The sequence below is a fragment of the Felis catus genome, chromosome F2, assembly GCF_018350175.1.
Source record: "Felis catus isolate Fca126 chromosome F2, F.catus_Fca126_mat1.0, whole genome shotgun sequence".
Lineage (NCBI taxonomy): Eukaryota > Metazoa > Chordata > Mammalia > Carnivora > Felidae > Felis > Felis catus.
In genome coordinates, this window is record NC_058385.1 from 46251243 (window position 1) to 46266887 (window position 15645).

General features: G+C 37.9%; 1 protein-coding gene and 1 pseudogene across 5 annotated transcripts in view; both read left to right on the plus strand.

Annotated features, from left to right (window-relative positions):
- The window catches only part of SPAG1 (sperm associated antigen 1), an 80492-nt gene extending 65276 nt beyond the window's left edge, over positions 1-15216 (plus strand). For 3 of the 5 annotated variants that reach the window (XM_011291414.4, XM_045049894.1, XM_023248687.2), the window contains 2 exons: positions 369-740; positions 843-1836. In XM_011291414.4, coding sequence (XP_011289716.3) covers positions 369-740; positions 843-974 — 504 coding nt within the window. In that variant the 3' untranslated portion in view covers positions 975-1836. Of the gene's footprint in view, positions 1-368; positions 741-842; positions 1837-11830; positions 13677-14420 lie in introns of those variants that run through there. The other 2 variants (XM_045049896.1, XM_045049895.1) reach the window with 2 other exon arrangements.
- LOC123383114 lies at positions 6955-13676 on the plus strand (annotated as a pseudogene).
- Positions 15217-15645: the final 429 nt, after the last annotated feature.

Below are 15645 nucleotides of genomic sequence, written 5' to 3' on the forward strand. Positions count from 1 at the left end.
TCATACATTTCCACTAAGAGTAAGAGGCACTTACTCTAGAAGTATTTTCCAAGGAGGGAGGAAAAAATATTTTAAGTTCATGTCTCTGTTAAATGTGAGGAAATACTTGTCACGAAAAAGAGGTGAAGTTGTTACAGGTCTTCTTTCATAGAAAACTAAACCTCATGATCATATTTTCAGTGTCAAAAATTTTTTAAACTTAAAAAGAGTAGGTTTTCCTATTCGTTATAAAGTATACACTTTTTTTCACTTAGAATTTGACTAAAATAGAGTCTACCAGTGTTTTTCAGTTCCCATTTTAATAAATAGAGCTTGGAATTTGTGCAGTGGCTGTTGTGTCACAGTATAATTTTTTTTTCCTCATGAAGGTGAACGAAGGCCATGAAGAAGAGCCTGAAAGGACCTCTGAGGAGGTGTCCAGTGACTGCTTTGCCACCAGGAAGGAGGACACAACCAATGGGGCACCAGCATACGGTGAAACACTCCCGATCGCCAGGCCTACCAATGCCTATGAATTTGGTCAGGTTATAAATGCCATCAGCACGAGGAACGATAAAGAGGCCTGTGCGCACCTTTTAGCCGTCACTGAACCGAAAGATTTGCCAGTGTTGTTGAGTAACAAACTTGAAGGGGATACATTCCTCCTCCTCATTCAGTCTCTGAAAAATAATCTTATTGGGAAAGATCCTTCTTTGGTGTATCAGCATCTTTTCTATCTAAGTAAAGCAGAAAGGTTCAAGGTAAGTGGCAAAACATAGATACTGATTTTTGTTTTAGGGTATCTGTAACTTTAAAATGTTCATTTTTAAATGAAGCTAATACAGTTTTTCTCCTCCTTCCAGATGATGTTGACACTAATTAGCAAGGGCCAAAAGGAGCAAATTGAACAGCTCTTTGATGACCTCTCAGACACACCAAACAAACATTATACTTTAGAAGATGTACAGGCCCTAAGAAGGAAGTATGAGCTTTAAATCAAGGCTATTGTTAGATTTCTTCCATGCATGTATGAGTTCCAGTAGTGCTAATGGGATGGTATTGTAATAGTGTTGCATGGATAAAACCTGGTTTAAAAAGATCCTTTGGTTTGGACTGTAAAATATTTTATGTATTTTTATATAGAGAACATGTATATTCTACGATATGCTTTTATTAGTTGTAAATATTTTCCTATGTACCAGAGCTAACATCTTTATATTTAATAATAAGTATATTTGGAACTTGTTCAAGTACATTTTAATTTATATTCTAAATTTTCTTTTAATAACTCGTTAAAAATTTGAGTTCCATTCCTTTGGGCCATAAAGGATTCCTCTTAAGTTTGATAGAAGTGTATTTCTTTAAAAGTGAAAATCATTAACAGTGATTATTATATCACCTTTATTTCCTGCTATGATATATATATATATATATATATATAAATACTATTTTATACTACTTCTGGATTACAATCAGCTAAGGTGAAATGTAACACTTAAATCTTACAATATGAAATGATTATTAAATTATTAACTTAGAGCTATAAGAGAACTTCTTTTCTCACGTGGAAACATTGCCTAATAATTAAAGAACAAAAATTGGCAAAAATTTCTACTACTTACTACTTTTTACTAGATTTTAAAGTGCGGTTTCCCAAACAACTGTATAAAAGCAGACTAAGCCTGCATTGTCCCCTCCACATTTTCCCCAACGTTTAGATGTTGTCTTCACCCTTTTTTCCCGCCCCCCCCCCCCAATATATTCCCTCAACGGAAAAGTGAAGTCTTTTATTAAAATCTCCTTTGTTAACTGGGTCAAAGTAAAGGTATTTCTTACAATAAAACATTCAGGTCTCTATCAATGTACTGTCATTTATTGCTATAGTTTTTATCAAGTTCTTTTTCTGGAGCATTCTTTCTTGAGAAGTGAATATCACAGGTGAGTATCACTTTCATTATTTGCATATTCTTTAATCTTTTGGAATTAATAGAATTTTAAAAAATCATTGGGGGTAAATGGTATCTTTCAAACTGACATTTTTCTTTTTAACTCTTTGTTCATTAATGAAAAGCTGATTCTCCTTTTTTAATGTTAGTAAACTTTACAGTAGAGACATAAAAAGGAAACTCTTGTTGACAGTTACGTACCCAGCACCTAGCTGCACGGGGCTGTCTGGCAGTGGTCACCTCTCCTTCAGAGGAGGTGGAAAGCTGTGAGTGCCCAGCGGTGCCAGTTGTGTGGGTCATGGCTGGAGAAACCCGTTTCTGTCCAGTGACAGCCAGGGTACTGAAGTGGGAACTTCATGACTGAGGGGAGGGAAGACAAGGTGAAGGAACTGTAGATAGGAATATCAAAGAGCATTAAAAGAATGCAGTTCCTCAAGACTTCAGCAGGAAGTCTGCCCATATGCGTCTGGGAGTATCCCACTCAAAGACCTCCCCACCAGATTGCCCCACTGGGTCCACAAGCCTCCCCAAAGCCCTGAGTTAAATTCACGCCACCTCTCACTATGTGCTGGATCCCCGTGCGTGCTCCTGAGGGGGGCAGTGAGAGCAGGCCCGGTGATGAGAGTTTTCTCAGAAAAATGGACCAAGAGTCTGTGGGCAAGGGAGAAATCACACACTAGAGCCGTGGAGCTATAGCACCACCTTCTGGAAAACAAAAGGTTCCAGCAGCTAGACTTGAGTTACAAGAAAAGATGGAAAAGTTTAAGAATTCTGCCACTAGAGGGAGCAAGAAGAGTGGAGCAGGTTCACCCATTCAAAGGCTGAGGACACCTCTGACGTAGTGACACCAGTGATAGTACCTCATCTGACGGCAACCAGTGAAGACTCAGGAGGCGTCTGTTACTTCAAATGTGAAAATAGCCATGCAAACGTACAAGGAACATGAAAAAAATATTTCACCCTCCAAAAGACACCAATAATTCAACGACTACACACAAAGACATAGGATGTTGCAGATCTAGCTGATAAAGAATTCAGGATCGCTGTTTTGAAGAACACGACAAGCTACAAGAAAACTCAATATTAGGAAGGAAAACATGAAATCAACAGAAATTACAAAAAAGAACCAAATTCTGGAGTTGAAGAATTGAGTGAATGAGATGAAGACTACTATAGCAAGCCTCTGTAGAATAGAGCAATTGGAAGACAGAATAAATGACTTAGAGAATACAAATTCTCAAATGATGCAGAAGACCAAAGGGAGAAGGGGGCAGAAAATGTAGTTTGAAAAATAATTGAAAATTCCCCAAACCTGGGGGAAAGGACTTGAACATCCAAAGTCACAGAGCTCACATAGATCACCGTAGTATCTCAATGTGGAAACACCTCCCAGACATGATACAAGGAAACCACCAAAAATCAATCCTAAAGACGGCTGGGGGAGTGTAACTTACAAAGGAAGTTACAAAGGAAGCCCCATTAGGCTGTCCACGTATTTCTCAGTGGCAAAACCCTAGAATGACATTCAAAGTCTCAAAAGATAAAAACTTTCAGCCAGAGTTACACTTCAGTGATGAAGGAGAAAGACTTGCCCAAGAGCCAAAGCTGAAAAAATTTATCACCACTAGGTCTACCCTGCAGAAATGCTGAGAGGAGTTCCTCAAGCTGAAATAAAAAGATGCTAATCAGTGACATAAAACCATCTTTACACTGGTGAAGGTGAAAAATACTCAAATTTAGAAAACTCTAATTCTATAAAATGGCATATTAGCCACAACTATAGTATACCATCTTAAAGAATTAGAATTTTCTGAATTTGAGTACGTTTCACCTTTTCCTTTAGGAAAAGAGTATTAAAAATAACTTGCTACTATAATTTGCTGACAGTACACAATATGAAATCTGATGTCAGAAAATATATGAGTAAAAGATGAATAGACCCTTTATAGACAAATGAAGATAAGTTGCTATCAGCATAAAATGAACTCTTCCATGTATGAAATGTTTTATGTAAACCTCATGTTAAAAAATTTAGATTCACAAAAGATAAAGGGGAAACCATATATACTACTGTGGAAAATCAATTTACAGAGTTGAAACAAACGGAGAGGGGAACAGAAGGGAGGAAAGAACTAGGGAAAAGGAACAATGGAAATATAGAACAGGAAGGCAACCAGGCAGATGGCAGTTGTAAATCCCTACATATCAATAATTACTCTAAATGTAAATTTAATTCACCAATCAAAAGGCACAGAATGGCTGGATTAAAAAAAAAAAAAGACAACTATATGCTGTGTACAAGAGACTCACTTCAGCTTTAACACACATAGGTTTAAAGTGAAGGGATGGAAGAAGATACTACTTGCAAGTGAAAACCAAAAGAGCAGGGATTACTGTACTTGCCCTTAGACCAAACAAACTAAGCCAAGAGTGGTAAGAGACAAAGAAGGTCATTATATAATAAAGGGGGTCACTACAGTCAGATGATACAATAATCGTAAACTGTATGCACTCAACATTGGAGCACCTAAATATATGAAGCAAATACTAACAAATCTGAATGGAAATGTGGAGAATAGAATAATAGTAGAGGACTTTAATACTTCACTTAGAGCAATGGGTAAATCATCCAGACAAAATCAACAAGGAAAAGTTAGAATTAAATCATACTTTGGACCAAATGGACCTAATGGTCATATAGAACTTTCCATCCAATAGCAACAGAATATATTCTTCCCAAGTACACAAGGAACATTCTCCAGGATAGATTATATGATAGGACACAAAACAAGTCTTAGCAAATTTAAGAAGATTGAAATCTATCTTCTGACCACAATGGTACGCAACTACAAGTCAACAAAAGGAAAGCTGGAAAATCTGTAAATATGTGGAAACAACACAATTCTGAACGAGTGGGGTCAAAGAAGAAATTAAAAGGGAAATAAAATTTATCAACTGAAAATGGAAACAGCAAACCAGTGCAAAAGCAGTTCTGAGAGGGAAGTTTAGAATGATAAATGCATATGTTAAGAAGTTAGATTTCAAACAGCCTCACATTACACCTAAAGAGCTATAAAAAGAACAAACTGAGCTCAAAGCTAGAAGGAAGAAGGAAATAAAGATCAGAAATAAGAGACAAGAAAAAAATACAAAAAAAAGAACAAAACATTTTTCAAAAAGATAAATGAAATTGACAGACTGTTAGCTACACTAAGAAAAAAAAGGCAAAATCAGAAATGAAAGAAGAGACATTACAGAAATACATCGGATCGTAAGAGTCTACCATGAACAGTTGCATGCCAACAAATTAAGTAATTGAAGAAATGGATGAGTTCCTAGAAACACAGAATTCACCAAGACTGAATCAGAAAAAAACAAAATCTGAACAGATTAATAATAAGAGATTGAATTAGTAATCAAAAGCCTCCTAACAGAAAATTCCAGGATCAACTGGCTTCATTGGCAAACTCTACCAAACGTGAAGAAGAGTTAACAATCCTCAAACTCTTCCAAAAAATTGAAGAGGAGGGAATACTTCTAGGCCAATTCTATGAGGCCGGCATTACCCTGATATCAAAGCCAGATAAGGACCTACAAGAAAACTAAAGACCCGTATCTCTGATGACTGTAGATCTGCAAATTCTCCATAAAATATTAGCAAACCAAATTCAAGAACACATTAAAAGGACTGTACACCATGACTATGTAGGATTTATCCCTGGGATCAAGTGTGGTTCAACATGGGCAAAGCAGTTTCATATACCACCATTTAATAGAATGAAAGATAGAAATCACACAGTCACCTGAACAGATGCAGGAAAAGCATTTGACAAAATATCCTTTGATTTTAAGAACTCTACAGACTGGAAACAGAAGGAACATACACAATAAAGGCCATACATGACAAGCCCACACCTAACTTGCTCAGCAGTGAAAAATCAAAAGCTTTCCTCTAAGATTAGGAACAAGACAAAGATGCCCATTCTCACCACTCCTAATACAAGTGTTGGGAACCCTAGCTAAAAGAATTAGGCAAGACAAATAAAAGGCATCCAAATTGGAAAGGAAGAAGCAAAAATTTTCTTGCAGTTCATGTTGTATATAAAGAAAATCCCGAAGACTCAAAAAACTATTGGAACTAATCAATAAATTTAGTCAAGTTGCAGGATATAAAATTGACAAATCAGTTGTATTTCTGTAACCATAAGCATCTGAAAAAGAGGTAAAAATTATCCCATTCACAGTAGCATCAAAAACAAAATACCCAGAGACTAAATTTAACCAAGGCAGATCTGTACAGCAAACACTACAAGACATCATTGAAAGAAATCAAACCTTACACAAATGGAAAAGGATTCCATGCTTATGGATTGGAAGAATTAATATTGTTAAAACGTCCCTATTACCCAAAGCCATCCATGGATTCAATGCAATCCCTATCAAAGACCCAATGGCATTTTTCACAAACAGAAACCAAACCAAACAACAACAAAACCCCTAAAACTTGTATGGAACCAGAAAAGAGCCCAAATTGCCAAAGTAATCATGAGAAGAGCAAAGCCAGAGGCATCACACTTCCTGATTTCAAACTATACTACAAAGCTTTAGTAATTGCAACAGCATGGTACTGGCATAAAAACAAGACACAAAGACAAGTGGAAGAGAACAGAAAGCCCAGAATTAAACCACTACATATATGGTCAACTAACATTCAACAAGGCAGCCAGAATACCCGGTAAGGAAAGGATAGTATTTCAACAAATTGTGTTGGGAAAATGGGATAAACACAGAAAAGTGTAACTGGACCCCTCATCTTATACCACTCACAAAAATTAACTTGAAATAGGTCAAAGATTTAAATATAAGACCGGATACCATAAAACTCCTAGAAAAACAACAACAAAAAAACAGGAAAGAAGTTCCTCAATATTGATCTTGGCAATTTTTTTTTTTTAATGTTTACTTATTTTGAGAGAGCGAGCATGCAAGCAGAGGAGTGGGCAAAGGGAGAGAGAGAATCTGAAGCAGGCTCTGTGCTGTCAGCACAGAGTCCAATGTGGGGCTCAATCCCATGAACCATAAGATCATGACCTGAGCCAAAATCAAGAGTCAGAAGTTCAACCAACCAAGTCACCCAGGTGCCCCAATCCTGGCAATGACTTTTGCACATGGCACCAAAAGCACAAACAACAAAAGCAAAAATTAACAAGTGGGACTACATCAAATTGAAAAGCTTCTGTACAGCAAAAGAAATCAACAAAATGAAAAGGTACAGAATCGGAGAAAATTGTTTGCAAAGCATATATTGTGTAAGAGGCTAATATCCAAAATATATAAACATTTTGAGAAAACGCCAAGTGGCAGATGGCACTGGTGTTAGTTAGACCTGGAGGGCCTGGGGGCCCTGGAATGGGAGGTCATGGTGGCTTCCACAGAGGCTTGGGCAGCAGCATCCAGGGCTGGGGTTACAGCTATGGTTGGGCCATGGCTAAGACCAAGGCCAAGGCGCTTGTGGAGGCAAGGCTGAGGACAAGAAGTGGATCCCCATTACCAAGCTGGGCTGCCTGGTCAAGGACATGAAGATCATGTCCCTGGTGGAGATTTCTCTCTTCTCCCTGCCCATTAAGGAATCTGAGATCATTGACTTTTTTTTTGTCCTAGGGGCATCCCTCAAGGATGAGGTTTTAAAAATTATGACTGTTCAAAAGCAAACCCTTGCTCGCCAGTGGACCAGGTTCAAGGTATTTGTTGCCAGCAGAGATTACAATGGACATGCTGTTCTGGGTATTAAGTGCTCGATGGTAGCCACAGCCATCCATGGGGCCATCGTCTTGGCCAGGTTTTCCATTGTCCCTGTACGGCGAGGCTACTGGAGAACAAGATCCACAAGCCCCACACCATGCCACGCAAGGTGACCTGCTGCTGTGGCTCTGTGCCAGTGCACCTCATCCCTGCCCAGAGGCACTGGCTTTGTCTCAGCCTCTGTGCCCAAGAAGATACGATGATGGCTGGTATTTATGACTGCTACACCTCAGCCAGGGGCTGCACTGCCACCCTCTGGTCAACTTTGCCAAAGCTGTTTTTGATGCCATTTCCAAGACCTACAGCTCACTTCTGACTGTGTTTACCAAGTCACCTATCAGGAATTCACTGACCGTCTTACAAAGGACCACATGAGTCTCTGTGCAGAGAACCCGGCTTCAACTGTCACCAGCATATAGTTTTATACAAGAAAAATACACACACACACACACAATCTGCACACACCCTCACACTACTCAATAATGAAAACCAATCCAAATAAAAAATGGGCATTTTCCCAAAGAAGATTTCAAAATGGCCTAGAGGTTACATGAAAAGATGCTTAACATCATTAATCACAAAATCACAATGAGGTATCACTGCACACCTATTAGAATGGCTGTCCTCAAGAAGACAAGAGAAGCACTGGTGAGAAGGTGCACAAAAAGGAACACTTGTACCCTGTTAGTGGGGTTGTAAACTGCAGCCGCTATGGAAAACAGTTTTGAGGTTCCTCCAAAAAAACTAGAAATAGAACTATCAATATGATCCAGCAATTCCACTGTGGGTATATACCCCAAGAAATGAAAACAGGATATTGAAGGTTATGCAATCCCATATTTATTGTAGCATTATTCACAACAGCCACGATATGGAAACAGTTTATGCCCGTCAACTGATGAATGGATAAAGATTATACATACCCATACACAACAGACAATGCAATGTTATTCAGTCACAAGAAGGAAATCCTGCCATTTGTGACAACATGGCTAGACCTTGAGGACATGCTGAGTGACATAAGTCAGAGACAAATACTGTATGATATCACTTTTATGTGGAATCTTAAAGCCAAACTCCTAAAAATAGAAAAATAATAGTTACTACGTAGAACTACCAGGTTGGGGGAACAGGAGAGATGTTTACGTGAACAAACTAGCACTAGAAGATCAGCTAAGTCGTAGAGAACTAATGCACAGCATAATGACTGTAGACAACAATATTATAAGCATCAAACTTGCTAAGAGACTGATCTTAATTATTCCCACCACAGAAAAGAAATAATTATGTGAGGTGATAAAGATGCTACCTAGCAGTACAATATATAAGTGTACCAAATCAGTTACGTACACCTTAAATTTACACAATATGTCAAACATTTCAATTAAAAAAAAAAACTACCGTACTTGGTTTTGAGCTTTGTGCTAGGCATGTGTATAGTTTATTACACACTAATTTAATTCTTATAACAACTCTGTTATAGATGAGGAAACTATGGCACAGAAAAAATCAAACACAGAAAATGTATATTAAATCCCTGTAAATTAACAAGGGTTACAAATATTGCAAGTAGTTGATCCAAGATTCCAATCTTTGAACTTACGCTGTTTAATGGAAAATATTAAACATAATGGAATAATTAGTAAGGTGCCTGGTCTTTAAGTTACAGCTTGTAGAGGCAATGAACATATAAACTACCAATCTTGTTAAACTAATAGAGATGTAATAGTGATTATGTAGAGCAAGAGAAATGCCCAGTACTGCCTGTGAGGTTAAGATAGGTTTTAAGGAGATAACTGTGCAGCCTGAGTTTATCATTTGGATGAGAAGAGGGTGTGCCAGGCAGAGGAAAGAGGAGACACAAAGGCATCCAGATGCACATCGAAGGTGCATGTTGAAGGCAAGTGTGAAATAACGGGGCGTGTTTAGGGAACTACGTGTACTCTTAATCTTAGAGGAGCAGAATGTCTATGTGATAGGCCTGAAGGAATGATGGTTGGATAAAACAGAAAGCTGTATGCTGCATATAAAATGGTAGAAATAGAGTTTTAGTTATAGATGTGGTTCCTCTGTGAGTCAGGCGTTGCCTGGTTTTCTTCCCCTTCTCGGCATACACAAGATGGGACTTTTCAAACTCTGTGATTGGTTAGGGACACATGACAAATCCTGCCAACAGAGTAGAGGTAGAAGTGATGTGTCCCTTCTGGGCCCAAGTACACAACAGCTAGTACAGGCCCTGCATGGTCTTCACCCTTGCTACAGTGACTGAGAAAGGCCTCACATTCCAGTTAGTGGGTTGTAAGAAGACGACAGCTCCATCATCAACCTGATTCTTTGAGTGTTGGCCTGAAGCGGATTCCTACCAGTCTGCATTGGACAGATAGCATGAATGAGAAATAGTCCTTTTTTTTTTTTGTTAAGCCACTAAGGCTTTTGGATTGTTTAAAATTATATCCAAAGACTTGGATCTGTTTCTGTATAGTCTTTCCTGATCTCTCAATCCGTAAAACCAACCTCACACTGTTCATCTCCACATGAATGCCTCATAGACACCTCAAATGTAATAATGCCCCAAACTGAACTCTTTGTTCCCTCAAACTTAGGTTTCGCTTGTTCTTTATCTTGGTGAAAGATACCAGCATTCACACTCTGGCCTAAGCTAGAAACTTCAGATTCCTCCTAGACTTTTCTGGCTCTTTCAATCTCCGCATCCAATATTCATTCAGGCAAACTGTTTTATTACCCAGAGAGGGCACATTCACTCAACATCGACTGCTTTTGCACCAGACGTTTCCCTGCTCTTCTCTCTTCCTTCTTACTTCCCCAAACCACAAAGCTAATTCCTAGGCATCCTTTAAAATCCAGTTCAAATGTCCTCTCCCAGAGGCTTTTCCTCACCTGCCTTGGCTGAGTTAAGTGATCTTTGTTTTCTCATAGTGCCGTATGCATAGCTCTACTATAGTTTTAACCACTGTTTTTGTGTTTCCATCTGTGATCATGCTCAGCTACCTGACCTTAACTGAAACAACTGAGGCCATCTCATCTAACTGCTCCAATCTACTCCCCTTTTGACTAATGACCAGATTTTCCCTGATCCTTCTCTTTTAGAAAGTAATTTTCCCCCTCCTTTCTAGTGCTGATCCCTCATGCTATCCTCTCCTCTCTTCAAGGGCTTTCCTCCCAGAATAAATCCATCTTTTGCATATTTCCCTTTCAATCACAGCCTTCCTCTCAGCCTCCAAACCCACTCAACTCTTCCTCACTTAAAGTCCTTCTCTCAATCTCCCAAGTTTCCATCCTTTCCTACACCATATTTTCAAAAATAGATAACTTCTTCCATTTTTCTTTCCTACCTCCCAAATTTCCTTTTTTGAAAGAAATTTGGCCTCTATCTCCCAACACTATTCAAACTACTGCCAACAACATTTATCAGATCCAGAAGCTTTTTCTTTGTCATAAAACTGGGTTACACTGTGGCCTGAAGAGGTTTTTTTTTTTTTTTAAGAGAGATCCTCATCTAACTCTACTCCATTTACATTGAAGTCCAAATAAGAACACAACAGAATATTATGCAGTCTGAAATGCTGATGAACCGTGACTGTACTGGTTTTGCTCTTATCCTGAGATTGTGGGCAAAGGAGGGGAAACTTGAAAGGTAAAGCGGCAAAGCCTTAAGGGCAGCTACGAGAATGAATCTAAAATGGCTACTCTGGTTCTGAGTTGCTCAGAATGATCAATAACGTATCCAGGCAATTTCAGAGAGCACCTTCTTCATGAGCAAGATCTCAGAATGCCAAGGGCTCTGTAAGTTGACACTGCAACATGATGGACAGATTGAGAATCTGCTGTTTGTCAGGAGAACTTTCATTTCCACTTCTTAAATGCATTTTGGTGAAAACTCCCTTCACGTGACCAACTTGTGGCGCCTCACTGTTGGAAATGTGCTCTTCACTAGAGGACTTCTCAGGAAAAGTATTAAGGGCTGATGGTATGTGTGTGCAAACAGAATAATTAATCATGAGTTACAGATCATTATTTTAAAGTGATTTCAAAGATATGTTTTATACTTGTTTTTCTAATATACTATTATATTTGCCATCTAGGAACAAGACGTAGCAAAGTATGTTCACGTTTGGAATGTGTTTTACTCTCTCAGCCAGTTGCCACCACTTAGACCACAAGGACCCCCAAAAACCGACGCAGAAGTCCTGCCTCTCAGGTCTCCACACAAGGGATCTGTCTCCAGAATGTATTGAATTTCTTCAAGTTCATAGGTTTTGATGCCTTTTGCCACACATCAAAGTAAAGAGATGGTTGAAAGTTAATCGATGGTACAAAGATCAATGAAAAACAAGCAGGAGATAAGAGCATAAGAGACTCTCACAGCTGTCTCTTCTCTTTTTCTCTGGGGAACTACTTTAGAGCATAAACCTGGAATTAAATCCTAACTCTGATACTCAGGAGTAATGAGCTCATATAAAACTCTGTATAATCTCAAGGATTTTAGGTTCCTCATCTGCAAAATGAGGAGGGATATCTTCCTACCGTTCAGGGTTGTAGTATGATGTAGTTTATGTAAAATACCTGGCGGTACTTAGTACTTTTATCTTTCCTTCCATGTTTACAATTGCTCTCTTCCCATATGTATATCTCATTATGTTGCTAGAAAAAGAGAGCTCTTTTCAAGTATTATGGACACAATGTTACATTAAAAAAAGTATTATGGACACGTTCATTATTCACTTACTGGGTAATAGATATACATTAAGACCCCTCCAATAGAAACACTACAACCAGAGAATACTAGCCTTGGATATCTGTTACCATCTCCTGGGAATTAGTCATGACAAAGTCAAGAAATTACTCCACAGGTTGAGCAGCAGAGAATCTAACAACATGCATCTTTCTTTTCCAACCTGTCACTGTTTTGAGGTATGTCAACACAAACAGTTGCATATTCAGAGTCTGGCATAGGCTGGTGGGTGCTTAGTAAATGTTCAATAAATGAATCTAGAGGACACTGCCCTAAAAAGGTGCTCTGGTTAACAAAATTCAGATTAGAGAAGTTCCTATTATTGACAAATGTATAATGCTCTTCTAAATATTTCTCAGTGGTTCTTAGAATATTTGCTCAGAATTGCTTGAGAATCTTGAGTCCAAGGGGCTGGGAACTTAACTTTTAAAATATCTCTTCTAATTCTTAGGCAAGTTGGAATATACAACCCAATATGCCAGAAGGCAAGTTGTGCAATTACTAATACCTGAGTTGCACAAACATTGTAAGTGAACTAAACTACTCAAGACCCTCTGAATAAAGTATTGTGGAGGATAAGTAAAAAGGACAGTTTCTGATTTTAATGAACTTATGACTAATTTGGAAGAAACAAAACCAAGTTCCAGAAGCTCTAGTAGGGGAAACAAAAGCATCAACGCAATGTTTGAGTGTCAAAGTTATTACAAGGGCCAAGAGGAATAAATAAGAACATTTTCAGGAGAAAGCAAAGTCTAAGCCAGGTTTTTGAACAGACTTGGGTGGATAAGAAAGAGCTCAGTATGATTAAATTACTTTTCTGCGGAATTTTCAATATCAGAAAGCAATACAAACCTAGTAATAATAACTCTGCTGCTGGAAGCTTCATTGTGTAGCAGGCAGAAGCCAGACAGGAAACTCAGGAACCAAACTGACTTGGTTTTCTTTTTTTCCTTAGGGTTTAAATAGTGACCTGTCAAATCCAAAAACTGCTAAAAATTGAACCTTACTGGCTACCTTACATTTGATCTCTTCTATGTCAGCTTCTTACCTGAAAACAGGACCAAATATTTACTATAATTAATCAGTGGGTTGGGAGGAACAATTTTAATCCTAATTCATATGTGTGTGAAGACAAGGGCAAAGATTCAACTAGAATGGTTATAATAAAACAGACAAAAAAAAAAAAAAAAAAAAAACAGACAGACAATAACAAATGTTGACAAGGATGTGGAGGAATTAGGAAGTATACATATTGCTGATGGGAATGCAAAATAATGGGGTTGCTTTGGAAGAGTTTGGCAGTTCTCCAAAAAGTTAAACAGTGTTACCATATGACCCAACAATTCCACTCCTAGTATTATACCCAAGAAAACTGAAAACATGTTCACACAAAATCCTGTACACACATACTGATGTCATTTATAATAGCCAAAAATGTGAGAACCCACTGGTCTATCAACTGATGATAAACAAAAATGTGTTATAACCATACAAAATATTATTATTCACCCATAAAAAGCATGAAGTACTGATATATACTACTCCATAGATGAACCTTGAAAACACTAAGTGAAAAGAAGCCATACATAAAAAGCCACATATTATATGAATTTTATGTGAAATGCCCAGAATGGACAAATCTATTCAAACAGAAAGTAGCTTTAGTGGTTGCCAGGAGCTAAGAAGACCATGAGGGATGGGGGTCGTGGGGGGACCACTGGGGAGATGGGAACTGGTTGCTAGTGGATACAGGGTTTCTTTTTGGGGTGATGAAAATGTTCTAGTATTAGGTAATGGTTATGGTTGTATAACCTTGTGAATATACTAAACATTACTGAATTTTACACATTAAAAATGTTACAGTATGTGAACTGTATCTCAATTTTTAAAATTGAAGGAAAAAAAAAAGCAAACCACTCAATTCAAATAATAACTTACAGGTAAACTCTGGGGTCCTCCAATCAATCCAAACTGGCCACCCCTTTAAGCTTGTCAAGATTTTACCAAAAGGAATAAAAGGTGAAGATGGAAGACTACTTAGACTGGAAACAAGGTAAGGATGTCTCTTTTACCAGTCCTATTTAATATCTTACTAGAGATTTAAGTCAATAGGTCCAAAAAAATAAAAAAATGTTGCTAATGGCATCTAGATTGGAAAGAAGGATATAAAACTATTTGCAGAGACATGATTGTCTATGTAGAAAAATCCTATGGCTGTACTAAACTTTAGAGCTAATAAATGACTTACAAGTTTGCAGGATTCAAGAACAATCTTCAAAAATCAATTGTATTTCTATATAATAGTAACAATCAGAAATTGAGATTTAAAAAAATATCCGTATACTGAAAACTATAAAGCACTATTGAAAGAAATTTAAAAACTTAATAAATGGATAAGCCATGTTCATGAATCAAAAGATTCACTATGGTTAAGATGCCTATTTCCCCCAAATGGATCTATAAATTCAATGGAATCACAATAAAAATCCCAGCAGGCTTTCTGGTAGCAATCTAGAAATTCCAATAGAGAGGTAGCATTCAGATCAGTGGGAAAGGATCGATTATTTAAAAAACAGTGCCTTCACAAAAACAGCTTTCCATTGGAAGAAAATAAGATTGGACTTCTACATTATAGTAAACAAATTCAAGACAGATTAAAGCAAATGTAAAAAATTTAAAAATCTCACAAGAGGGGGCGCCTGGGTGGCTCAGCTGGTTTAGTGTTCATCTCTTGATTTCAGCTCAGGTCACCATCTCACGGTTTGTGAAATCAAGCCCTGTGTCAGGCTCTGGGCTCTGCACTGACAGTACAGAGCCTGCTTGGGATTCTTTCTCTCCCCCTCTCTCTGCTTCTCCCCGGCCTGCATGCTTCCGGTCTCAAAATAAACATTAAAAAAAAAAATCTTCCAAGAAACCTAGGAGACTGTAAGTATAATTTAGGAGCAAAGGAGACCTTAACTATGATGGGAAGTTCTGAAATATAGAATTAGATAATAGAACTTTCATATAGCAAAATTGTGTGTGTGTGTGTATGTGAGAAAAGTGTGTATGAGAAGCCTCTGAACTATCTTTGCAACTTATCTTTATAGTCTAGAAACATTCCAAGTAAGTTTAAAATAAAATGCACGGGAGGGGCACCTGGGTGGCTCAGTCTGTTGAGCATCC